The 27,788-nt window shown below is 37.4% G+C and overlaps 1 protein-coding gene across 1 annotated transcript in view; it reads right to left on the bottom strand.

Annotated features, from left to right (window-relative positions):
• CATSPERE (catsper channel auxiliary subunit epsilon) overlaps nucleotides 1-27,788 on the bottom strand; it is a 153,466-nt gene that overhangs the window by 27,812 nt on the left and 97,866 nt on the right. The window contains exons 12-17 of the mRNA XM_057508224.1: nucleotides 13,567-13,625; nucleotides 11,519-11,594; nucleotides 9,516-9,568; nucleotides 7,413-7,463; nucleotides 6,960-6,993; nucleotides 6,810-6,889 (exon numbers count right to left, since the gene is read on the bottom strand). Coding sequence (XP_057364207.1) covers nucleotides 6,810-6,889; nucleotides 6,960-6,993; nucleotides 7,413-7,463; nucleotides 9,516-9,568; nucleotides 11,519-11,594; nucleotides 13,567-13,625 — 353 coding nt within the window. The remainder of the gene's footprint in view (nucleotides 1-6,809; nucleotides 6,890-6,959; nucleotides 6,994-7,412; nucleotides 7,464-9,515; nucleotides 9,569-11,518; nucleotides 11,595-13,566; nucleotides 13,626-27,788) is intronic.

Raw genomic sequence — 27,788 nt, 5'->3', positions numbered from 1 at the left:
TTTCCACCTTAGTTTTTAGAAACCATAAAGAGATGAACTCAGGTGTAACTAACCAGGGGTTGGGGTAGTGGTGCTTGACTTCTTTCTTGGCACGGGAAGAGGTCATGGAGATCTCTAATAATTGCTCTGGACTCTCCCCACAGGAAAATGCACCTGTGTGTGAGTACACATAGTTTTGTAGTTTCAGAGATTTGCATCAGGCTTTATCAAGCTCTAATTCTTGGAGCTTTGGAAGGTGCAGCATGCTTGATTGCATCTCTTGAAAGCTATCAGATTTATGAATTATTAAGAATTATAGTTGCAAAGCCATATGTCTTATTTAAATAAAAAGGATCATAATTGAACTCTGAGCTGGTATGGTTTGACACTCACAAAAGCAATAAGCTACAGTGTCACCTAGTGGCCATAAGAGCAAATTGCATGACCCATCCTGGGTTTATGATCTTTGATGTTCTGTTTATTTCATTGAGAATATAAGACAAAAATAACTTGCCTGTGCAAGCATGGCTTATTTTCATTAATGTTAATTTATTATGTGGTTCTAATTAAACATGATAAATTCAGAAATGTCACTTGTTGGCAACTAGCTTCCCTATAGTTTGTGACTTCTCTACTATGGCAGTTGCATTTTTAAATTGGGAAGGAGAGACAGACCTCTTTGTTCATTAAACACGTAAGAATTCAATCCTGTGTGACCACTCTGGAGAACCCATGTGTTAACCATGCCTTTTACTTTCCATATGGTGATCCTCTAATATCTGGGGCCTTGCTGATCCTGGGGGAACAGCCCTTCCTGGGTAGAAATAGTAACCCTAGGAACACTTTCAATTTGCAAACCAACCACTCCATAGCCCACACCCCTAGCCACCACCTTTCTGAGGTGGCCTAATTGCCCCAGGGCCAGATACCAGGTAAATAGAAACAGTCCCTATGCCCATGGAAATCATCCAAACTAGTCAACCCTGTCGTATCCATTTCTTCCTGCAGAAACACAGTAAAGGCTTCACTCCCTCTCCTCCAGACTGACCCCTGTGCTTCCCCGAGTGGCCCTGGGTGGTGTGCTGTGCCTCAGACTCCTGGGATTGGTATGTGTAACAAACTTCTTCCTTCACAACAATCACTTCCATGCCTGTGTGTCTCACCATATATCTGATTCAAACAAAATCTGAGTCCCCTAGAATATCCATAACCTGCTACTGAACTCCCTGCAACATAGCAGAGCCATTATATCCTGTGTCCTCTGGGGTTGCTCCTGTGGCACCAACGCTAGTCTGGGATGTGTTGTTATGGTTATTGAGGCAGCAAAGAGGCAGCTGGGGTGGCTTATATTCCCAGTTAGATCATACTTGGAGACTTGCTTCATTCTTATTTATGTTTGATGGTGAATCTATTGTCCTCTTACCTGTAAAATTCAGTCCAATATATTATTGAGCCATTCTCTATAAAGGCAAATTTATTGTTATCTAGAGACCTAGTCTGCAGATGAATTTCCCAGTGGCCACTCCTGTCTGCCTGTTTCTCAGAGCTCAATTAATTAGCAAGCAAATTTGCCCCTGATAAATACCTCACTGAATAGCACATTGAGCCTTATTGATCTGACTGTCCCTCCATAGTTATCTGGTAAATAGTCCTCTAACGTTCAGTTAATTATCCTAGGAGAATTGGAAGCAACAGGTGATTACTGGTAGCAGAGATACACCTCTAGGCAAAAGGGCTGCCACGATGGTCCGGAGTAGTGCTCTGCAGCAGTGCCCTCTCCAAACCCCCCACCCCTCCATCTTTCAGATCCTCCCATCTGCCCCATGACCTCACAGAGACTGCCAGCTTGTGACTCCTCTGCATTCCTGCTGCAAAGCAGGTGCCTCTTCCTTCCCTGCTTAGCCCAATCTCAAGTGGGTCATCTGATCCCTCTCTCACCAGCATCCTGGACTCACTCTTGTTCTTCCCCTTGCATCCAACGTGGAACCAAACCTTGGTCATTATAATATGCCTTCTTCATTTGTGCACATGCTACTTCAGAAATTCAGCATCTGTGGGGATTGGACCCATTCACGGTGTCTTACCTCAGTTGTGCCCTCAGTGTTGCCCAGTAATCTTTTTACTGGTTCTTAGCCAGCCGCTTCTCACATTACCCTTAGTGACCTTGGCATCCTCCTCAAAGCCCTTCCTCAACCCCTTCCTTCTCTCAGTTTACAGATGGCCCTCCTGACTATTCATGTAAGTAAACCAAGGTTGTCAGAATGACCTTTCTCAATGCCTATGTTCCTATTTCCAAACCAGTCACTGTCTGCATTCATTTTTACTTCTTTCTAACTCTGTTAGATATAGTATTTGTCATATAGTATCAGGAAGCCCACTTTTGCAAATGTAAGCTACATCTGCCAATACATTTTTTTTGTCAGTAACAAGTAATAAGTAATAACTGTCATCTTCTGACTCCTTTGTTCTATTACCCAATTCATTCAAGATTTGGCCAGGGATGAGTGGTGCAATTTGACCTCTAGGTACCCCAACAACTATTTTGATCACCCACAACTATTCTTAATATCACAAAATTGCACTTGACTTCCAAATACATATATCTCCAGCTCAGATAGTTTACATGCACTTCAGATGCTTCAGTTTTGTTTTATTGCAGTTTCCTTCTGGATGTCACACAGACTCCTCAAATTGAAGATGTCTAAAACCCAACCACTCATCTTCCCCCTTTAGCCTACCTTTTCTTCCCTATTTTATATTACAAGTGGTGGTATTACTATTTGTCTAGTTTGGGGAAGCCACAAACATAAGTTCACAAGTTCATGCAGCAAATATTTATTGGTTGCTTACTTATTTACAATTAATTACTAACTATGACAAATTACATATTTGTTGGCAGTGCTTGAGGTGCTGAGAGCAGTGATCAAAAGAGACAAAAAGCTCTTTGTTACAGAGCTTACATTATAGTAGCAAAGAAAAGACAACAAACAGGCAAAATAAGTAAAATGTAATTTGTTAGGTGGTGATAAATACTATGAACCAAAAAAGACAGGTGAGATGTGAAGCTGGTGCAGAGGCAGTTTGTACTTTGAAACCCGACTGTCAGCTTGGGCCTCATTGAAAAAGTGATGTCTGAACAAAGAAGGGAAGGTGGTGAGGGAACCAGCTAAGTGACCACCTCGGGAAAGGGCACCACAGACTTAGGAAAGAGCACGTGCAGGGCACTGAGGGTGAGTGTGCTCTGCTCCCTTAGGAGCCTAAGGAGGCCTGGGAAGGGCACCTGGGGAGTGTGGTGGAGCTCAGCTGGAGAAACAGGAGTTCACACAGAGCCTCTTAAGTCAGTGTGAGGACCTGGCCTTTGCTCAGGGATATGGATTTTGAGCTTCGGAATGAGGTGCTCTTTGTTTTAAATGAATCACTCCTGATGTACTCTAGACCAACACAAAGGCTGTTGCAATAATCCAGGTGAGATGATGGCAGGGTGGGGGCAGTTTAAGTGGTGATGAATTGTCAGATTCTCTATGTATTTTGAAAGTGGAGCCAGTAGGATTTACTGATGAATTGAATGAAGGATGTAAGAGAAAGAGAAGTCAGGAGTGAGCCCAAAGTTTTTACCCAATCAACAGAAGGTTGGGGTTGCTATCAGTTAAAATGGGGAAGTCTATTAATGGAGCAGGTTTTGAGGGGAGGATCAGGAGTTAAGTTTTGGATTAAGTTTGCTCTACCTATTCAGTATCTAAGTGGAAATGTCATACATCTATTCACCAAGATAATCTAAGTGGATTTATGAGACTGGAGCTCAGGAGTTTTGCAGACACTGTTTGTGCTCACCAAATATTCTTGAGCATATGGACATTTTCTAGCTCACCTTGGGGTTAGATTGGGGGCCATGGCATTAGGTTCCAGATAACAGGATGTGGCTGGAAGTCAGAACCACTGCTAGGCCTGATCCTTTAAGCATCCCATGCAACCTCCCAGTCTTCCTTTTTCCAATCTTTTTTCACAGTGATCACCTAGGAGGCCATGAGGTAACTATGCTGTATGTCAGACTATGATATGAAAAGAGTTAAGATGAGATATTGGGGTTTGTTACTCCTGCACAGCCTAGTCCTATTTGACTGATACAAGGGGAGATATTCTGACTAGAGATACATACTAGAGATACAGGAGTTATATATTGAGACATTCAGGTTCATGAGACTGGATGATATCAGTAAGACAGCCTGTTGAGGTGGAGAAGAGAAAAGAAATCCCTGAACTTTGGGGCATTCCAACATTAACAGGTCATGGAAAAAAGGAGGAAGTAGGAGATCATGGAGGAGATATCAAAGAGGTAGCAGGAAAAGTAGGAGAATGTGATATCCTGGAAGCCAAATGAAGACAGTATTTCAAGTAGGAGGGAATGACCAACTGTGTCAATTCTTGTTAATGAGATCAACTAAGGTGCAACCTGAGAACTGACCGCTGGGATCAGCAGTCTGGAGGCCACGGTCACACTGGCTGGCAGTGCCCTTGGGAGTGTGGGGGCAAAGTCTGATGGGAGACAATAGGGGGAGAGTTGGTGATGATGAGTATAGTAGCTAAAGGAGTAGTGGCATTTTTGTTTTTGTTGTGGGAAAGAAGTACGTATTTCTTTGATGATCCAGTAGATAAGGAAAAGTTGGTGATGCAGGAGAAATTCAGGAGCAATTTCTTAATTAGGAATGGGGATAGAGCTCTAGTTCACAAATGGAGACAGACCTTAAACACACATTTACTTCATCTATGTTGATAGGAAGACAGTGTTCGTGGGTACAGACACTTGAAGATGGACAGATATGGTGGGGGAAGTTTGTGGGAGACCTCTAACTGATGTCACCTCTGACTCATTCATCTTCCTCATTCTCTCTCTCACCACTCACACCTATCAATTATTAAATTTTGCCTGTTATGACTCCTAATTTTTCTCATAAACAATATATCTTTGTCCTTGCTGATATTTCAGTCATCTTTTTGTTTTTCCCTCCCTGGACTACCAATACAGTTTACTACCTGGTCTCCCAACTTAGACTTGTTTCTCTGCAATTTGTCCTCTACACTTTTCCCAGAGAGAACTACCTGAAGCAAATACCTGATCATGCCATTCTACTGTAAGAATGGATAAAAAGGCTTCCATAATCTGGACTCCAGCTAGTGTCCCTGCCTTTTCTGACATGTCATGCCTCACTTTATGCCCCAACGACATTATACTATTTGAAATATAAACTTCCCCGAACTACCACTTTTGCTTTTAAGGTTTACCCACTGGAATTCACTATTACCTTCCTCACTCATCTCCTCCTTTCCTCCCTGCCTTCAGCTAAATATCCATTATCCTTTAAGACTCAGTGACTCAGCTCAAATCCAACTTTTCTGGGAATATCTGAGAGCCCCTCTCCCTTCCATAGCTGTGCTGAAGTCTTTTCCTTTGAGTTTCAATACCAATCACCATGACATCCCTTTTCTATCATTCACTTAGCCTATCAGGCCATGTGCTTATCCAATCCATCAGACTCCTGAGCCCTTGAGAGCAGAAATCGTGTCTTATTTATCTTTGAACTCCCAGTGCCTAGCACAATAATTGGTGCAAAGTAGGTGTTTGGTAATGAATTGAACTGAAGAGAGCCCTTCTCTGGGAAAGAACATTAAGATATGTTTTGTTTGCTTGTTTGTTTGTTTTACCTGTGGGGGATTAGGCACTGCACAAAATAAAAACAAATAGAAGAACAAAAAACTAGGCCTCAGTTGGGGAGTGACCAGGGTGTCCAGGAAAAGCAGGGGCATGATTAGGTGAAGAAGACTGAAGACAGCAGGTCAGCCTGACAGCTCGCAGAACCCACAGCAGAGGGAGTGCAGGAGAGGGATGTAAGAGACATGGGCCCAGTGCAGAGCTTGGAACTGCCATGGGCCAGGAGTGGTGGGCAGAACGTGCTGGCAGAGGCCTTCTGGATACCAGCAGGTAAAGCTCCGATAGCAAAACTAAACAGGAGTTACTCCATACCGAGCCACCCTGAGAGAGCTCAGAAGTTGTCTCTAGCCTAAGAGTTTCCCAAAAGCTGAAAGCCTTGACTACAATTTTGATGTTCTACACATAGGAATTTCACTTATAGTAATTTATCCTAATGGTATATCCAGACTAGTTTCCAAACATGTACATAAATGGTTACTCACAATTTTTTTATAGTAGCAAAAAAGTCAGAAATATGGTCCATTTATCTCATATTTTCAATATTTAAAAATTTTTAACGAGCTGTGTAACTTTTATAATCGTAAATGAAGAATAAAGTCAGAGAAGCAAGCAAACTGATACAAAGTTACTTGGGAAAGCCTTTCTGATAGCATTTTATTCATATTTTTATTATGAAATATTGTTCAAAAGAATTAAGTTAGAGATACTATTTTTGAAGTCTCCCCAATGTACTGCCCATTATCAGTAATCTAGTTTCTTTTCTTTCAAGCTTTCAGTCATTATGGGCCCATGGAAAAAAAAGTCTTATGTGACCTGGAGAAGGTGGTTCCTATCAAACAGGCAAGGGTGCTGGTAGGAGCTTGGGGAGAGGTTTAGAGATGATAAAGCAAGGTTAAGAGACTGTTTCTCCCCTGGGAACAGCCTCAGCTACTCAACTGTATCTCTCTCAACAGGCAGGGACCATGGATTGTCTAACTTTGTATAACTAGTACTGAAAACCTAGTGCTGCATATAGTGGGTGGTTAAAAATATTTATATTAAATGCAAGACTAAGTAGCCTTGCTTTCATACTTTTATTTTAAAACTTTCAAATTAAGAAAAATTTTAAGGAGAATATACTTACAATTGAACCAAAGGGTGAAACTTTTCTCTGAAATCAAGTCTCAATGGGCAGCCGTATTTTTTCCAATTATAGTGTACTCTCTAGAAAAGGAAAAAAATGTTTTAGTTATTTTCCATAACTGGCTAGTTGACAAAGTTATGGTTTTCTTACCAAGTTTTTTGATGGTCGATCCCTCAGATATGACCTATAAAAAAGACATCTTTCATTACATATCTTTCCTCTTCTCAAACTTTAAAACTAAAATCATTACTTTGTTTTGGTAAGGAGGTATGTCAAAAGTCAAATAGATAACATAATTAAAAATACTCCCCAAATATGTGGAGATTAAACATGATACTTCTAAATAACACATGGGTCAAAGAAGACATCTGAAGAGAGATTAAAAAGAATTTTGAACTAAATGAAAATGAAAACACAACTTATCAAAATTTCTGAGATGCAGTAAAAACAGTGCCTAGAGGTAAATTCATAGCAATGAATGCATATAACAGGAAAGACTGATGCTAATAGGAATAAATATTAGCAGATTCTAAATTACTACAATATAAAACTACTACATTAATATAAAACTCAATGCTTATAATATTAAAAAATATTTCTTACTTTTCAATAATGTAAAAAAAATCATGCCGAAGACATTCTTTTTTATTAAATCTAAAAGAAAATAAAAACAATAGTGAAGATTTAATATCATCATTCCTTATATACTTGCACAAACATTTAATCACTTAACTCTGATTCTCAAACGTGAGAGTGTCACAGAATCACCATTTACTGAATTAGAATCTTTGGAGTTGGTGTGTGGCTCTAGCATTTCTATTTTTAAAACGTCAGATATTTTAAAACATTATAAATATTTCTGAAGACACCAGAACTTGAAATATACTGGTTTACCCCTTATATTTGATAAATATGAAAAATGATAGAGAATCTATCAAAATGAAGGCAAATTTCTTTGGACTGTTTTATCCCTCATATATATTTTTTAAAACAAAGATTTCTAATTGCTACTAGAGTCTTAGCAGTGCAGGTAAGAAGCTATTTTAAGGATTCACATAATTTCTAACTAGGGTTCATGCCTACATGAGGTTATTATGGTCTATGAAATGGTGGAGCTTTTAGTAAGTTGAATTATTCATTTGACTGTTTTTGCTGGCTGCTCCCAGTACAGCTTAGAAGGACCCTAATCACCATGGTGTTTAGATAGATATTGGAAGTCCAGACCATCTCCCCCACCCTGATCCCAAAGTAGACCCCAAGAGATGCTCTCCTTCATTGATTGTGCTATGGTCTGAAGTACCTTGAACTCCATAGGTCTCCTTTGGTGACTGTGAAACCTTAGGCCCACCACAGCCTGAATCCAAGATATGAGGGTACTAGAATAGTGGTGCAGTGACTAAGAGGCCTGGAGTAAGGTCCTTTTAAAACATGCTCTGCAGGCCATTCTGATAAACAATCAAGCTTAACAATTGCTATCTAGGCCCTAGAATTAGATTGATTCAAACTGCTTTGCATTTCACTGAAGAAGGAAATCTGTATGTAGTGGTATTGAGAATTGATTTTCATAACATGTTGTTTAGAACAGTTATTCTCAAATTTTAATGCCCCTACAGGTCTGGAAATCTTGTTAAAATAGAGGTTCTGACTCAGCAGGTGTGGATATTCTACATTCCTACCAAGTTCCAGGTGATGCCAGTGTTTATCCACAGAACATTTTCTAAGGAGCAAGGAATGTAGACCATTTCAGAAATAGGATGCTATGGGCTGTATAGGTCAGTTAGTCTTTGCATTTCCTGAAAAAGGAATTATAGGAAATGCAAATTCCTTGCTGAGATGGGAATTCTTAACTATCAATCCAGCAACAGATTATTACAATTCAGTGTTTAAATGATTATTAGAATGACAGATGAGTGGTCATTTGTTTTGGATGAGAGCAAGTCATTTCATAAACAGATTCACATAAGAGGCTATGTGAGTGGTTCCCCAACTCACTCTCAGTTCTAACCACAGGAAAGGAATCATGGTACCTTGCTGTCTGCACTGTACGTTTCACATCAGTTAAACAGATTGTGTGTGCTGGCTGATACTCTTCCATGCAGAAGAAAGAGAGCTGTGTGGCAAGTGGATGACACAAAATCCAGGTGCTTTGTTGTAAACCACAGTAAGATTAATAAAAGGCACACTTTGGAGTTCTCTGGGGGAAACACTGGTGCTTCTGTTGGTTTGCTCTAAGAGAATTCCCACTGAATATGGTGCGGAAAACAGGCTTCGCTGAAGTGAATGTGAGCAGTTCTGACAGAAATGAAATTATAACTGGTTGATTAGGATGGAAGCAGAGGGAAGAGTTACTCCCTCTCATTTCACTGGGAATGAGTTAGTTGTAGCCAGAATTGCTGAGAGAGGTATCGGTGGGAGATGGACATAGGTTTGTCAAAAGGGAAGGTGGAGAAAAATGCTGGTGATAGAGAAAGATGTTAACTCTTTTTCCCTTTTCATATGATTTAATTGTAACATTTGACATGGCAAAAAGTTCCAAGTTTGGTTTGGACAAAGTGTCGACTCAGTTTTGGACACCAAGGCCAATTCAGTTTTGGATTTTATTATGAACATGTCATCAGGCTAATATTATCACTAGTAATTACCAGTTAGTTCATCATTTGTTTTAAAATGAAAAGAATAAGACAGGTCAAATGCAAATATACTTGCCCTTTAACAACAATGAATTTGCTAGCATCACAGCCAACAGCTATCTGAAACACCTAGAATGAAGTGATTTAGGTGGTGAGTTCAGTGGTTCTGATTCACATGATCTAAAATATTACTGCAGCTAAGAGCATGTACATTTTATGTTTGAAATAGTAGCCTTTTAAATGGAGGGTTTTGTTTTGCTGCTGTGTGCTGTGTTCTTCTTCTTTGGTCACTTTTCTCTTTTTCTTTGCTTTCCACCCTTATTGCTCACAAGGCCCAGAGATTAGTTATGTGCTTTCTTACATCAGTATGTCAAGGAACTGAGCCAGTCTCATGTTTCACCAATACCTCTGCAAACATGACTGTCAGCTCTGCACTTTCAGCTTGCACCTGACTTAGCTGGCAGGTTTCTACAGAACAGTTGCCCATTAATTTGACTTCTTTTTAACCCAGAGTCTTAGTTCTTCTTCGACTGGGAAGCCTACTTCTGTTTCCACCTTACGGCTGTCTACCTTGTCTTGCTCCAGGCCCCAGGCTTTCTAAGTGGAGTCTACACACTTGCCTTCTGTCTTAAACATGTTGCATGTTTCCACAAGGCAAATCTGAGAAAAACCTTAGTCCTCCTATCCTACAGGAGGACTCAGGGATTGGGAGGGTGCAGATAGAGAATGATGTCCAGCCAAACTTGATGGATTTAAAGGGTTGGACCTGCTGAACCAAGGTCTTTTAGGCTTCATTTGAAAGGCATGCTCCACAGCAGGAGTTCATGGATATTATTTCCCGAATCAGCTGATATTACCTACAGGACCTGATTTGTTCTTCAACAACTCTACCCACAGTTTTTGTGGTCCATTATCTTCAAATCTTTGTTTTCCCATTAAATGTGTTTAGAAACATGGGCCTTCCCTTTATTTTTACTAAATTACCCATATAACATACACGGCTGATTGAGTCCTCAAATCTTTCATAGTAAGGGCCCACCATCACTTGATGACCTTACTCATATCATCCCATCTCTTCCGGGTCCTAGTTGACAACAATTTCCCTGAGCTTCAGAATCAACAACCATGACTAGGATTAAAAATATGAGTTGACTGGCAGGTGGATCTTGAATGAAGGTATGGGTATAAGAGTGTGGGAAGCATGAATAAGCCTGTTTTTTAGGGTACCAGCTAATGTAGAGCTGCCACATGATCCCCTAGGACCAGACACCTTAGAGAAATTCTGACATACAGACCCAAGAAAACTATGACTACATTAGCTTTCTTAGTATTATTCTCTTAACTGCAGAGACATGGGATTATGTTGGCCTCAGTGCTGAGCTCTTCCTGAGAAGGAAAAGAGAGGAAGCATCTCTCAGCATGGAACAGACTCAAAGGAGGGGGTGGCGGTTAAGGATCTGTGTTTAATACACAACACCTGTGGCTACGGGAACACCCTGTGCTGCTGTGCATGGCTCTTCCTGGGGTTCTCTTTGCACCTGCTGCTCTACTCTTTGACAGCCACATCGTGCAGCGCCATCTGCTCCCAATAAAAATCTCTTACTCCTTCCTCTGGGCTATCTGATGTCTGCGTTTCTCACCTTCTCTTACACCTAGGGGAGGGACTCTGTCTTTTCATCTTTGTAACTTTTCCATTCCCTATCACAGACTGAAACATAGGAACATAGTAGGCACACAATAAAACTTTTTGAATGAAAAAAAAAGATTCAATTCTTTGACTAAATAAATACAGAATAAATATAGACATGACTGGCTGTCTTTTCTGGCAAACCCTGTCCAATTTTAGTTGTTCCCAATAGTTTCAGTTTTCCTTTACATGGTTTTATCTTTGAAAACTAGTAATATCACATTTTTTAATGTGTTTATATAACTCACTTTCAATGGTAAACTCATGGATGGCAGAAATCTGATCTTCTGTTTCCATATCAAAATAATGTTATCTCTACTGTGGAACATTACAAAGTGTGGCCACATATTAGGGGAGTGGTATTATATGGAAGAAATGACCTTGCCACTTACCTTTTGGCTTATTTGACATGTTTTTGAATATCCACTAGGTCTAACCTGAACAAGCAGGAGACCCATGTTCTGGTGTCTAGGGGAAACAACACACAGAGGCGATTATAGACTCACAAGGGAGGTAGGCATGACTGCTTTTCTGAGAGCAGATGAAAAGTCCCATGCACACAATGAGACTGACCTCCACCAGCCAGGGGAATTCTAGAGGCCTGGAGGGTGGTTTGTGGCCATTCCTTAGTCATTTCCACATCATGGTATTCCATATTTTGGCCCACAGAATGGGCATAATGGGAAACAGAAATGAGTATCTATCAACATTTCAGCTCCATTTCATTAACACCCTCTCGGTCCCTGAAGGATGGGCTCTGCCACTGACAAATTGCCCAGCTTCTTGATGGTATTGCAAGGCTATAGCCACTGGTTCCTTCTCTAGCCTCTACAGACTTTCCCCTCCCACTGATAACACCTTTGGAACGATAAAGAGTAAGTTAGAAAATTAGCTTTTGGAACTGCATTTTGCTGCCTACTGTGATCTGCCTGGAAACAAAAGGCAGATAAACATAATGCATTTCTAGATTTTAAAGTGCACATAAATCATTCTGTGGTCAGGCAGGTTGGGAGGGCTCAAAAGTCATAGAAATTTTGGAAGCTTTATTCACACCCAACCCTGCTAAGATTTTTATGGTTTGGAAAAACAAACACAAATGTCTTTTTCCTTCCAATATTCATTACATTTTGATATTTATTTGTGGTACATTAGATATAAAAGATAATAAGTGAAGATACAAATAGCATGTTTTTATATTTTTAAATCACTGTACCATATTTCCTCAATTCTAAGGTACATTCTTTTCCCCTCATTTAACACCTCTAAAATCAGAAGTACCTTGTAATTATGCCAGTTATGGCTTTTAAAAAAATTTGATTGAATCTTTGATAAATTCAGGAATATAGCATAGATCTGTAAAGGACACTACAGTAAATATTGTATCTTCGATTTTCTACACAGTTTTTCTTAAAGGTAGATCTTTTTTTCCTACCATGGCTGATCAAAAATCTTTTAGTATTTTTTTCTCAAGTCACAGACTGACCTAAAGTATCCTGGACAATTTGATGCACAGTCTACAGCAACAGAATTCTGAGTTAATCTCCACAAAAACTAAAATACCCAAAGGAACCCACAACATTAGAAGAATCATGAGAAAGTCGGTGGGTGAGGGGGAAAGGGAGGAATTGCTCGTCGCTTGACTACTGCTCATGAAGGAGCATTTGCCCCTGCTCCTGGCCACTCTCCACCACTTCATTCTCTTTTATTTTCTTAACAGCACTTACAACTATTTGGAATGACCTGTTTGTTTATCTTATTACTGGCTGTTCATCTTCTCCCACTAGAGATGTGTCCCATGGCAGCAATACTTCATCTTTCTTGTGTGCTTGTGTAGCTTGAACATCTGGGAGGCGATGTGCATGGAGGTGGGTAGGCACTCGGAGTTACAGCACACTAGAGAGAAATGGACTTTTTCCTAGGGAAGCAATGCTATTTTTCCAGAAAATACACTGGGTCAGGACATAATGATAACTGTATAAATGCCTGATGACATAATTCCAGGTTGGTTCCTTCTTCTGGAAATTGTTTAGGTGCTACCTCATTCCAGGAGCCAAAGTTGGTGTTTTATCCGATTCTACTCAGTTAAAACTTCCTGGGTTATTAGAGTTCTGTTTTCTGCTTAAGGATAGTATGTGAAGACTTTGGGATGGGACTGAATGATAAAACATTTGAAAAAATTACTGAACTAAGAAACAGCCCATTTTTTTGCATCTGCTATTGGATAAATGAGAACCTTCAGATAGGTCATGTTTCCATTTAATTGCAAGGCATATTCTGTATTTTGTATAGAATACTAACTTTATAGCTATCCAAACATTTAAAGGAATTTGAAATCTGGGTATTTAAAAGGATATGAGGCCATTTAAATGAAAGAGTACCTACAAATCAATAACCTGAATAGTATATTTAATATGAGTAGGTTCTTTTAAGTCATACTTACTGCAACTGAAAGTAATCATCCACTGACTCATAATTTGTATTCTGAGAAAATGTTACTGTCTGAAAAAGAAAGCGAAAAAGTTTATGTAAAGCAGGAAAATTGGGAATGGCAGCAATGGATACTTTTAAGCATATGTAAATCTTTTTTTTAGGTAAGACAAAAAATATATTTACCATTTTTTCTAATTTGTCTATCTCAAAACTATTTTTCTAGAATATATATTAGATTTTGTCACATTTTCCTTTTAATTTTATATTACCATAGTCCTTTTATTTATATAGTTTCCCTCTCATTTGACTTTTGTCATTGCAATATCATTTTTCATGTATATCCTAAGCATAGAAAACTTTTTACTTTCTTCTGTTTCCTAATAACCTTGTCAGTGACCTTTTCATTTCTTCTTTGAAGTTTTAAAATGATTATGGATATATTGTCTGTAATTTTTGAGACTATTAGGAATTATTTGCCTGAACATCTTTGTTGTTTTTGAGCAATTAAAAAAATGTCCATTTGCCTTTTGCATATGTTTTTGCTATCTTCTTCCCTCTGGGACATGTTTAATTCCAATTTTCAGCATTCCATAAGGTTGCATTCTTCTCAGGTAAAGCTATTTACAGAACATATATGATATTAGAGGCAGAAAATTCCAGCTCTCACATTTTTAAAGTATGGTAACTGCAATTCTTATATTCCTAGGTTACTTTTTGGTAGTTCTTTGTTTTATATATATATATATATACACATACATACATACATATATATATGAGTTATGTATATGTATAAATTTATATATGAATTATAAATATACAAGTATTTTAACACCATATAAATATATAAACAAATATATACAAATACAAATTATTTATAGCTATCTTGAGATCTGTAAAACTATATATATATATATTTCTTCAGAGGGAGATCAATTTGGTTCTGGCTAATCTGTTGTGATGAGAACAGAAACTTTATGCCTCTAAAAAATCTTGTTGAAACATTTTATTTCTGAGACAAGGTTTATTTACTAATGCTGGTTGCTAAGTGGTATAACACAAAAATATATAATCTTTTGTGATAAAGTTGAAGACAGTGAAGATTGTTACATTAAAAATAAATTTAGTTCTATGTTAAGGAAAGGAACTAATTATAAAATTTACACCTGTATTCTGCTGTATGCCATACTATTCTTCATATGTAGTGATAAAAATAATTCTATTGGAATGTTCTTGCACATAATTAGACTTGAAAAGTTTAATATTATCTTTTGTGAAATGTAAGCATATTCTGCAAGCACAGGAAATAAGGTATGTATGAGTAATAACCAGAAAAAACAATGAAAGGGGAGAAGAAATAGAAGAAATACACACACTCAGACTTCAGATATGGAACTAATAGATGCAGCTTATCAAACAGATATGTTGACTAGTTTTGTAGGATAAATGACAAGCTTGAAAATATCTGTAGAAAGAAACTATAAAATGTGTCAGTGTATTTTTAAAAGGAAAAATAAATTAAAAATCAATCAAATTAAATCAAATCAAATTCAAGAAATTAAGAACAAAACAATCAAATTAAAAACACAGTGTGTAATTTAGACATCAGAATAGGCATGACAAAAAAGTAGTCAAGTGCTGGTTAGCCAGAGATGGGTAAGATTCCTCAAGGGAGGAACAACCTAAGACAGGCACAGTCGCAGGGGGGCCATCAGGAGAGAAATTGGGGACCAACAGAGGGGAGGCTTAGAACCTCACGCCCCCTGTTTTGAGAGAAATCTTCTGCATCCGTGGATGTTTTGTTGCCCATGTCTAGCTTGGATTAATACTTAGTCTATAGGCACAGACCTGATCATCTACATTTGCCCTCTTACAGCACTAAATTGTTTTCTACTTTATCTTGCATCTACCTACCACTTCAGCATTTTATTATTAATAATAATAATAATAATAAGGGAGAAATGTGGGATTCACATATAAATCAAGTATAAAAATCAAATGAATAATCATATCTGACTTGATTGTTTATAGTTCATGATGCGTGATCAAAACTGAAAGTTTCTGTGATACGACTGCCCTTGCACTGTTTACCATGTAAGAACTTATTCACTATGTAAACTTATTCACTATGTAAGACCTTGTTCACCATGTAAGAACTTGTTTGTTATGCTTCAGAAGATTGGAGACTGTTGAGATATAGGCTTGGGGTTGATTAATGGCTGTGCATTGAGTCCCCTATACAGAATTTTATTGTTGTTAACAACTATTTGATCAATAAATATGAGAGATGCCCTCTTAAAAAAAAAAGTAGTCAAGTGGAAGACAGATCAGAATAAATTATAAGAATGTATCCCAGAGAGATAAAAATATTAAATAAAAATATTAAATTAAAGACCCCCGGCAAATAGATTCAGCAGGTTTAACATACATTTAATCAGTGTTACAGAAGAAAGGATAAAGAGTCATAGCCAGTATTTGACAAGATACTTGAAGACGATGAGGAACCACAGATTCAAGAGGCTCAAGAAATCCCAAGCAGGATGAAAGAAATCCACATCTAGACATATCATAGTAAAAATCCAGAAAGCAAAGAATAGAATCTTAAAAGCAATCAGAGGAACAGGAATTTAAATTGTAAGAGACTTCTCAACAGAAATACTGGACATCAAAAACAATGGAATAATATTTTTAATGTGCTTTAGGAAAATAATAACTGAACTAGAGTTCTATATCTGGAGAAAATAGTTTTCAAAACTGAAAATGAATCAAAGATATTTTCAGACAAACAAAAAAACTGTTATGTAATCACCAGTAGCCTCTCACTAAAATATTAAAGATGTTCCAAGATCAGAAGGGAAGAAATACAAGATGGGAGTACTCAAGACAAAAAAGAAAAATGATAAAGACAGGGGAAATATACATTGCTGTATTAAATAGTAATAACTCTAATAGTGTAAAAACAAGATGGAATTAAAAATCCATGAATTCAACACTATATGAGTTTGGGAAAGAGTTATATGTTTAATTAAATTTAGTCTTGCATAAATTAAATATTCATATAATATTTTCTAAGGAAAACTGACTAGAGATACAGGCAGAATATACAGTAGTTCTCCTTATCTGTGCCTTCACCTTCTGTAGTTTCAGTTACCCTCATTCAGCCACACTCCAGAAGCAGATGATCCTTCTTCAGACATAGCACCAGAAGAGCAATGGTGGCATAATGCTCCACCACAATGCCCATGTCATTCACCTCATGTCATCTTATCACACAGGCATTTATTATCTCACACATCATCACAAGAAGAATGAGTACAGTATGATAAGACATTTTAAGAAAGCAACCACATTCATATAACTCTTCTTGCAGCATATTGTTATAATTGTTCTATTTTATTTTTAGTTATGGTTAATCTCTTACTGTGCCTAATTTATAAGTTAAACTTTATCATAGGTATGTATGTATAGGAAAAAACATAGTATATGTGGGGTTTGGTACCATCTGTGGCTTCAGACATCCACAGGGTATCTTGAAACATATCCCCCTATGGATAAGGTGGGGACTAACTATGTAACTATAAACCAGTAGAAGGGGGAAATGGAATGACAAAAAAACGCAACTAAACCTAAAATGACAAGAAGCTTGGGGTGGGTAGAGAGAAAAGATGGGAAAATTAAAGCACAAAATAACATGGAAGTTAAAACCCCAAATATATCTTTAATTGCAATAAATATAAGTAGATTGATGCTCTAATTAAAAGACAAAGATTTTCAGAATGGACAATAATAAAATTTTTATATGCAAATATTTGGTGTATCAAAATATAGTTAACATAAAAGGCAATCGAAAAGTTGACAATTAAAAGGAAGAAATAATATGGAAATACTGAGTAAAGGAAAGTTGATATAGCTATATTAAATATAAAACAAAATAGACTTGAGGCAAAAAATGTACTAAAGAGAAAGATGGTCATTTCACAATGTTTAACATTTCAACTCACCAGGGGGAGAATTTAAAATCTGAATGCATCTAATAACATATTTTCAAATATATAAAGTAAAAATTGACAGTCAGAAGGAAAATGTTACTAGATGAAAATCTGGATCTATACAAAAGAATGAAGAACACTGGAAATGATAAATATGTGTGTAAATATAACATGCTTTTTTCTTATTTGAGTCTCTTTAAAAAGATAACTGTCTATAAAGCAAGAATATTAGCAATGTAGAAGTAAAATGTTTGACAACAAGAATATAAAGGCTGTGAGAGAGAAAATGGAAATATACCATATACATTAAGTGATATAATTTGAGGAATGAATAAGATAAATTAAAGATATGTACCACAAACTCTAAAGCAGCCAGTAAAAAACCAAAACAAACAGAAATAGCTAAAAAGGCAATAAGGAAGATATACTGGAATTATATAAAAAATGCTCAATCAAAAAGAAGGCAGAAAAGTGGAAAAGAAAAGAAAAAAACCCAGAAGGGACAAATAGTCAAATGGTAGATTTAAATCCAATAATTACAAACAAAAATCACATTAAGTGAACCCCAATAAGAAAGCAAAAATGTTCAGATTGGGTAAACATGTAAGATCCAACTTAAAAAAAACTTTAAGGACACAAGTGGTTATATTAAAAGAATGGAAAAAAGATATGTTGTGCTAACATTAATCAAAAGAAGGTTGGAGTGGCTATGTTAATATACAAAGTGGATTTCAGAGCAAAAATGATCATTAGAGTAAAAAGGGTCATTTCATAGTGATGAAGGAGTTGGTTCATCAGAAGGATGTAACATCTGTAATTAATTTGTATACCTAATAACAGAACTTCAAGATATACAAAGCAAAAACATATAGAATTGAAGGTATAAAGACATAAATCTACAATTATAGCTGGAGATTTTAATACCCATTTCTCAGCAATCAATAGAATAAGTCAACAGATAATCAGTAAGCATATAGAAGACTTTAACCATAAACCTAATTGACATTTATAAAATGCTTCAGCCAACAACAGAGAATGCATAATGTTTTCAAGTACACAAGAAACATTTACTAAATAGACAATATTCATAACTACAAAACAATTCTCTATAAATCTAAAGGAATTCAAATTAAAAATATCTTTTCTTAATATAATGGAACTTAATTAGAAATCAGTAACAGAGAGCTATCTGGAGAATAATTAAATACTCAGAAATTAAATATTGTCCTTCCAAATAACCCATAGGTAAAAGAAAAAATCACAAAGAAAATGAGGAAGTATGTTGAACTGAAAAAATGAAAACACAAAATATCAAAATTTGTGGCATACAGCTTAGAGGAAAAGTTATAGCATTAAAGTCATATTAGAAAAAAGTAAAGGCCTCAAATGAATGATCTAAGCCTCAACATTAAGAAACTGTAAAAATAAAAACAAATTTAACCCAAAGTAAATGAAAGAAGGAAATAGTGATGATTAGTGAAATAGAAAACAGAAAATCATTACAGAAAATCAATAAAACCAAAAAACTGATTCCTTGAGAAAACAAATCATTAACCTTTAGCCAGATTGGTTAAATAAAAAAGAGAAAAACCAAATTACCAATATCAGGAATGAGAAAATTACATCACTAGAAATTCTATTCTATAGACAATAAAAGGATAACTGAGTATTATGAATACCTTGTGCCTATAACATTGACAAGATAGATGAACTGGACAATTCTTTGAAAAACAACCAAAATTCACTCAAGAATAAAGAAATAATCCAAATAGCCCTAAACCAATTAAAGAGAGAGAAATTATAGTTAAAAACATACCCACAAAGAAACTCCAGGCCAAGAGGGCTGCATTGGTGAAATCTCCCAAACATTTAAGTAGCTGTTGTAACACATGTTTATAGTGCTCATTATGTGCCAGATGCTCTTTCTAAGCCCTTTACATATATTAACTCATTTAATCCTTATAATAACCTAATGAAATAAATATTGTTATTATCATTATTATTTACTATTACTTAGATGAGAGAACTGAGGCACAGAAATACTTAAAAAACTTGCTCAGTGTCACCAGTTAGTAAATATAGAGCCAGCATTTTATTAAAACATGCATTTTGATGTTTCATTGTCCTTGGTCATTTGTGTATTTTAATTGGTAACTAATATTTTGAAGAGCTGAATTGCAAATGGACAAATACATATTACACATCCAATTCTTGAAAAGAAAATATTTGAGAGTGTATGCAGATATTGGTGCTATACAATCAAAGAAAATTTCCAAAGAAATGGGCCTAAGAAAAGTGTAAAACTTTTTTGTTTTTGTTCTGGAAGGAGGGGGTCCTCAGCTCCTGAAAAATAAGCTAAAATATACTCCTTGTTTCTTGAAAAAAAAAATCAATCCAGTGTCATTCTTTTTATTGTATTTTACTTTTCCCCTTCTCCCATTCACTTCTACCCAAACAGGCACCCGCAATGTATATAACATTGTATTATACTTGTTTGTTAGATGTCCTTGGGTATCTTTGTATCTTTGTGAAATGAAAAATGCTTTATTTTTGCTTGTGATGTGTGTTGTAATTTTCATAAATGATACCATAATGACAGATCTCTGTTTCTTACTCAAAACGATTTTTCACTCACATTTTAAGATCTAACTATGTGACTGTATGGCAATCTAAATCAGGTTTGTTTCCAAACCTGTTCATGCCAGACCACACTATTACTGAAGCTGTAGAATTACATCAATGTTATGGGCTTTGGGAAGGTTTGAGAAAGCAAGTCACTGATTCCTGAGTTAGGTAAGATAACAGTAAAAGACTAGAAAAAAATTTATAAAAACCTAGCACTTTTGTTGTTTTGTCAGTGACTCTAGGGTTCCCTCCCAACTCCACTATTTTATTTTCTATTTAAAGAAAGTTAAATAGGAACTCACAGATGATGTATTATAAATAAAGGTATGCAAGAAAGGAGATGAGCAACTCTAATAAGTGGACCTATCTATGTTAAAAGATTGACTAATCAGAGACTGGGGGCGCTCAAGATGGCAGCATGAGTAGGGTGGTGGAAATCTCCTCCCAAAACCATACATATTTTGAAAATACAGCAAATACAATTATTCCTAAAGGAGAGACCAGAAGATACAGTACAACATCCAGGCTACATCTACATCTGTGAGAACTCAGCATCCCACGAAAAGGGTAAGATACAAAGCCATGACCTGGTGGGACCTGAGCACACCCCCAACCCCAGCTCACTGGCAGGAGGAAAAGAATCAGAGAGGGGAGGGAGTGGAAGCACAGGAATGCTAAATAACCAGCCATAGTATCTGCACCAGGAGCACAGACACACATTGCATGGTGTACTGGATATTAGAGAAAAGGAAAAAGTAAAATCCGAGATGGAGACTGCGAGCGGGTTCCCTCAGTCGGCTCCCCTGGGATAAAAGAAAAGAGGGCACTTTAAAAGTCTTAAAGGGTCAAACGCTTAACAGGTGGACAAAACTGTCCCGGCACTCAGCCCAGCAGGCTGGGAATCTTAAGGAACTTCAGGCACCCTAACCCCCTGGGTGGCAATGCAGCTCCAAAGAACCTCATGGCAATAAGCAGCCTGCCATTCATCCCCCCTCCACCAGCACTGCAAGCAAACCGGATGACCTGCCACTGCTGCGGACCAGCCCGGGAGCAGCCCCACCCACAGCAACCATGCAGTGTCTTCACCCAGTGCACAGCTAACTGGGCCAGACCGAGAGGCTGCTGCCAGTATGCAGCTGCCTGGCACAGGCAGAGGAAGCTGGGGCAAAGTCTCGAAGGCATTAACGGGCACTGTTCTTGCAGAGAACACACGCCACTCCTCTGTGATCCCCCACAGTGTCCTAGGCCATCCCGAGGGCTGCCCTGCCCACAGCAGCTCAGGGGATTAACCCAGAGACTGCTCCCTGTGTGTGGGTAACTGGCACAGGCAGCGCAGAAGGGCAAGGCAACCAACAAGCAGGAAGGGACTTTGTTCTCCCAGCTGAGACATGCAACTTGCCAGTGATCACTTCTATCACCATGAAAAGGTAGAAGAACCTGGTCCAGTACAAAATCACTCAAACAACACCAGATAGATGGCCTGGTGAGATAGATATAATCAATCTTTCTGAAAAACAATTCAAAATAATAAAAGTCACAACCATGCTGATAAACCTGCAGAGAAATACGCAAGAGCTAAGGGACGAATTCCAAAGGGAGATAACAGAAATGAAACAATCAATAGAAGGACTTAAGAGAGACTGGATGAGGTGCAAGAGATTATTAATGAAATTGAAAACAGAGAACAGGAATACAGAGAAGCTGAGGAAGAGAGAGAAAAAAAGGATCTCTAGGAATAAAAGAATATTAAGAGAACTGTGTGACCAATCAAAACAGAACAATATTCACATAATAGGGATATGAGAAGAAGAGAGAGAAAAATGGATAGAAAATGTCTTTGAAGAAAAAATTGCTGAAAACTTGCCCAAGCTAGGGAAGGAAATAGTCTCTCAGCCCATGGAAGCCCACAGATCTGCCAACACTAGGGACCCAAGGAGGACAACACTAAGACATATAATAATAAAATGGCAAAGATCAAAGACAAGGACATGGTATTAAAGGCAGCCAGAGAGACAAAAAGATCACCTACAAAGGAAAACCCATCAGGCTATCATCAGACTTCTCAACAGAAACTTTACAGGCCAGAAGAGAACTGCATGATATACTTAATGCAATGAAACAGAAGGGCCTTGAACCAAGAAAACTGTATCCAGGAAGACTATCATTAAAAAATTTTTTTTTAATTTTGCTATTATTAATGCACAATTACATGAACAACATTGTGGTTACTAGACTCCCCCTATTATCAAGTCCCCACCACATACCCCATTACAGTCACTGTCCATCAGCATAGTAAGATGCTATAGATATCATTTAAATTTGAAGGAGGGATTAAACAATTTCCAGATAAGCATAAGCTGAGGGAATTTGCCTCCCACAAACAACCTCTACAGGGTATTTTAAAGGGGCCGCTCTAGATGGAAGTACTCCTAAGGTTAAATAGATGTCACCAGAGAAAAATAAAATCACAGCAAAGAAAGCAGATCAACCAAATACTAACTAAAGGCAAAAAACAAAATCAGTTATCCACAAAAGCAGTCAAGGAAAACACAAAAGAGTACATAACAAAACACCTAATATATAAAGAGTAGAGGAGGAAGAATAAGAAGGGAGAGAAATAAAGAAACATCAGACTGTGTATGTAATAGCATACCAAGTGAGTTAAAATTAGACAGTTAGACAGTCAAGAAGCTACCCTTGAACCTTTGGTAACCACGATTCTAAAGCCTGCAATGGCAATAAGTACATATCTATTGATATTCACCCTAAGTGTGAATGGACTGAAGGCACCAAACAAAAGACACAGAGTAATAGAATAGATAAGAAAGCAAGAACCATCTATATGCTGCTTACAAGAGACTCACCTCAAACCCAAAGACAAACACAGACTAAAAGTGAAAGGATGGAAAAGAGATTTCATGCAAACAGTAGGGAGAAAAAAGCAGGTGTTGCAGTACTTGTATCAGATAAAATAGAATTCAAAACAAAGAACATAACAAGAGATAAAGAAGGACATTACATAATGATAAAGGGGTCAGTCCAACAAGAGGATGTAACCATTATAAATATATATGCACCCAACACAGGAGCACCAACATATGTGAAACAAATACTAACAGAATTAAAGGAGGAAATAGAATGCAATGCATTCATTTTAAGAAACTTCAACACAGCACTCTCTCCAAAGGACAGATTAACCAAACAGAAAATAAGTAAGGACACAGACACACTGAACAACACTCTAGAACAGATGGACCTAACAGACATCTACAGAACTCTACACCCGAAAGTAGCAGGATACACATTCTTCTCGAGTGCACATGGAACATTTTCCAGAATAGGCCATATACTAGGCCACAAAAAGAGCCTCAGTAAATTTAAAAAGATTGAAATTCTAACAACCAACTTCTCAGATCACAAAGGTATAAAACTAGAAATAAATTGTACAAAGAAAACAAAAAGGCTCACAAACACAAGGAGGCTTAACAACATGCTCCTAAATAATCAATGGATCAATGACCAAATTAAAACAGAAATCAAGCAATATATGGAGACAAATTAAAACAACAGCACAATGCCCCAACTACTGTGGGACACAGAGAAGGCAGTTCTAAGAGGAAAGTATATAGTAATCCAGGCCTATTTAAAGAAGGAAGAACAATCCCAAATGAATAGTCTAAAGTCACAATTACTGAAACTGGAAAAAGAAGAACAAATGTGGCCCAAAGTCAGCAGAAGGAGGGACATAATAAAGATCAGAGCAGAAATAAATAAAATTGAGAAGAATAAAACAATAGAAAAAAATCAATAAAATCAAGTGCTGGTTCTTTGAGAAAATTAACACAATAGATAAACCCCTAGCCAGACTTACTAAGAGAAAAAGGGAATCAACATACATAAACAGAATCAGAAATGAGAAAGGAAAAATCACAACGGACACCACAGAAATACAAAGAATTATTAGAGAATACTATGAAAATCCATATGCCAACAAGCTGGATAACCTGGAAGAAATGGACAACTTTCTAGAAAAGGACAACATTCCAAGACTGACCAAGGAAGAAACAGAATATATAAACAGACCAATTACCAGCAACAAAATTGAATCAGTAATAAAAAACGACCCAAGAACAAAACCCCTGGTCCAGATGGATAAAGTGCTAAATTTTATCACACATTTAAAAAAGACATAATATCCATTCTCCTTAAAGTTTTCCAAAAAATAAAAGAGGAGGGAATACTTCCAAACTCACTCTATGAAGCTAGCAACACTCTAATACCAAAACCAGGCAAAGACACACAAAAAAGAAAATTACAGACCAATATCCCTGATGAACATAGACGCAAAAATACTCAACAAAATATTAGCAAACCAAATAAAAAAATACATCAAGAAGATCATACACCATGTCCAAGTGGGATTCATCTCAGGGATGCAAGGATGGTATAACATTTGAAAATCCATCAACATCATCCACTACATCAACAAAAAGAAGGGCAAAAGCACATGATCATCTTTATACATGCTGAAAAAGCATTCGACAAAATTCAACATCCATTCATGATAAAAACTCTCAACAAAATGAGTATAGAGGGCAAGTACCTCAACATAATAAAGGCTATATATGACAAAACCACAGCCAACATCATACTTAACAGCAAGAAGCTGAAAGCTTTTCACCTAAGATTGGGAACAAGGCAGGGATGCCCACTCTCCCCACTTTTATTAAACATAGTGCTGGAGGTCCTACCCATGGCATTCAGACAAAACAAAGAAATAAAAGGCATCCACATTGGTAAGGAAGAAGTCAAACTGTCACTATTTGCAGATGACATGATATTGTACATAAAGAACCCTCAAGAATCCACTCCAAAACTAATATCTGAATTCAACAAATTTGCAGGATACAAAATTAATACACAGAAATATGTTGCATTCCCATACACTAATCATGAACTAGCAGAAAGAGAAATCAGGAAAATAATTCCAATCATAACTGCATCAAAAAGAATAAAATACCTAGGAATAAACCTAATGAAGGAAGTGAAAGATGTATACCCTGAAAACCACAAGACACTCCTAAGAGAAATTAAAGACTACACTAATAAATAGAAACTCATCCCATGCTCTTGGCTAGGAAGAATTAATATTGTCAAAATGGCCATCCTGCCTAAAGCAATCTACAGATTCAATGCAATCCCTATCAAAATACCAACAGCATTCTTCAACGAACTGGAACAAATAGTTATAAAATTCATATGGAACAACCAAAGACCCCAAATAGCCAAAGCAATCCTGAAAAGGAAGAATAAAGTGGGGGGAATTACACTCCCTCACTTCAAGCTCTACTACAAAGCCATAGTAATCAAGATAATTTGCTACTGGCACAAGAACAGACCCACAGACCAGCGGAACAGACTAGAGAGTCCAGATATTAATCCAAGTATACATGGTCAATTAATATATGATAAAGGAGCCATGGATATACAATGTGGAAATGACAGCCTCTTCAACAGCTGGGGTTGGCAAAACTGGACAGCTACATGTAAGAGAATGAAACTGGATTACTGTGTAACCCCATACATAAAAGTAAACTCAAAATGGATCAAAGACATGAATGTAAGTCATGAAACCATAAAACTCTTAGAAAAAAACATAGGCAAAAATCTCTTGGACACAAACATGAGCAACTTCTTCATGAACATATCTCCCCGGGCAAGGGAAACAAAAGCAAAAATGAACAAATGTGACTATATCAAGCTGAAAAGCTTCTGTACAGCAAAGGACACCATCAATAGAACAAAAGGCATTCTACAGTATGGGATAATATTTTCATAAATAATATATATCCAATAAAGGGTTGACATTCAAAATATATAAGGAGCTCAAGCACCTCATCTAACAAAAAGCAAATAATCCAATTAAAAAATGGGCAGACACTTCTCCAAAGAAGAAATTCAGATGGCCAGCAGGCACATGAAAAGATGCTCCACATCACTAATCATCAGAGAAATGCAAATTAAAACTACAATGAGATATCATCTCACACCAGTTAGGATGGCCACCATCCAAAAGACAAACAACAACAAATGTTGGCAAGGTTATGGAGAAAGGGGAACCCTCCTATACTGCTGGTGGGAATGTAAATCAGTTCAACCATTGTGGAAAGCAGTATTGAGGTTCCTCAAAAAACTAAAAATAGAAATACCATTTGACCCAGGAATTCCACTTTTAGGAATTTACCCTAAGAATGCAGGAGTCCAGTTTGAAAAAGACATATGCACCCCTATGTTTATCGCAGCACTATTTACAATAGCCAAGAAATGGAAGCAACCTAAGTGTCCATCAGTAGATGAATGGATAAAGAAGAGGTGGCACATATACACAGTGGGATATTATTCAGCCATAAGAAGAAAACAAATCCTACCATTTGCAACAACATGGATGGAGCTAGAGGGTATTATGCTCAATGAAATAAGCCAGGCAGAGAAAGACAAGTATAAAATGATTTCACTCTTCTGTGGAGTATAAGAACAAAGAAAAAAAAACTGAAGGAACAAAACAGCAACAGACTCACAGAACCCAAGAATGGACTAACAGTTACCAAAGGAAAAAGGACTGGGGAGGATGGTGGGAATGGAGGGAGTAGAGGGGAAAAAGGGTTATTATGATTAGCACACATGGTATGTGTGGGGGCACAAAGAGGGAAGTGCAACACAGAGAAGACAAGTAGTGATTCTATAGCATCTTACTATGCTGATGGACTGTGACTGTAATGGGGTATATGGTGGGGACTTGATAATGGGGGGAGTCTAGTAACCATAATGTTGCTCATGTAATTGTACATTAATGATACCAACGAAAAAAAAAAGAAAAAAATTGACTAATCAATGTACATTAATTTGAGTTAAAGCAAAATGTTTCCCATGTTATCAGTTCATTTTTCATGATTCTCTGTGTATAGACTTAACGGAACACTCCCATTCCAGCCTATCAGTTAAGAGTCCTGCTATTGTATATACTTAAGGAGGCTGAGTCCACAAAGTATAAGTGGAAATAAAATACACAATATTTGGAAAGAAATTGCAGTAACATGCCAAACGCTTAGGCTATAGTATTAATTGGAATACTAGTGTACAAAATACTATCTACATTTATACCTCCTGTGGTCTCAGCTGCACTAATTCCTTCCATTCCTGTGTGCATGTCCCTTTATGGTGTAAGTCGGCTGTTTTTCCATTAAGAGGTGGAGTCTATTCCCCATCCTGTTGCATTGGGCTGACCTTGTAGATTGCTTTGACGATTGAGTGTGGTCATCCCAGGCCTCAAGAGGACGTGTGGCTTCTGCTCTCCCCATCTTGGAACACTGCCCTGAGACTGCCACATGAAGAAGCCAGGTCTGTCCTAGGAACAGAGGCCACATGGAGCAGAGACAGCACTCCAGCTGAGGCCCCTTATGCTAACAAGCCAGGGCTTGCATCAGCCACTCCTGAAGGAAGCCATATTAGATCATTCTGCCCCAGGCAAGCCACCACGTGGCCACAGCCTCACGAATAAGCCCAGGAGAAAACAGCACAACTGCCCAGCTAGTCACAGCCCACACTGAAGATCTATAGATTG

This window comes from Manis pentadactyla, chromosome 9, assembly GCF_030020395.1.
Source record: "Manis pentadactyla isolate mManPen7 chromosome 9, mManPen7.hap1, whole genome shotgun sequence".
NCBI classification, from domain to species: domain Eukaryota; kingdom Metazoa; phylum Chordata; class Mammalia; order Pholidota; family Manidae; genus Manis; species Manis pentadactyla.
This window is presented reverse-complemented; position numbering and strand designations above follow the sequence as displayed.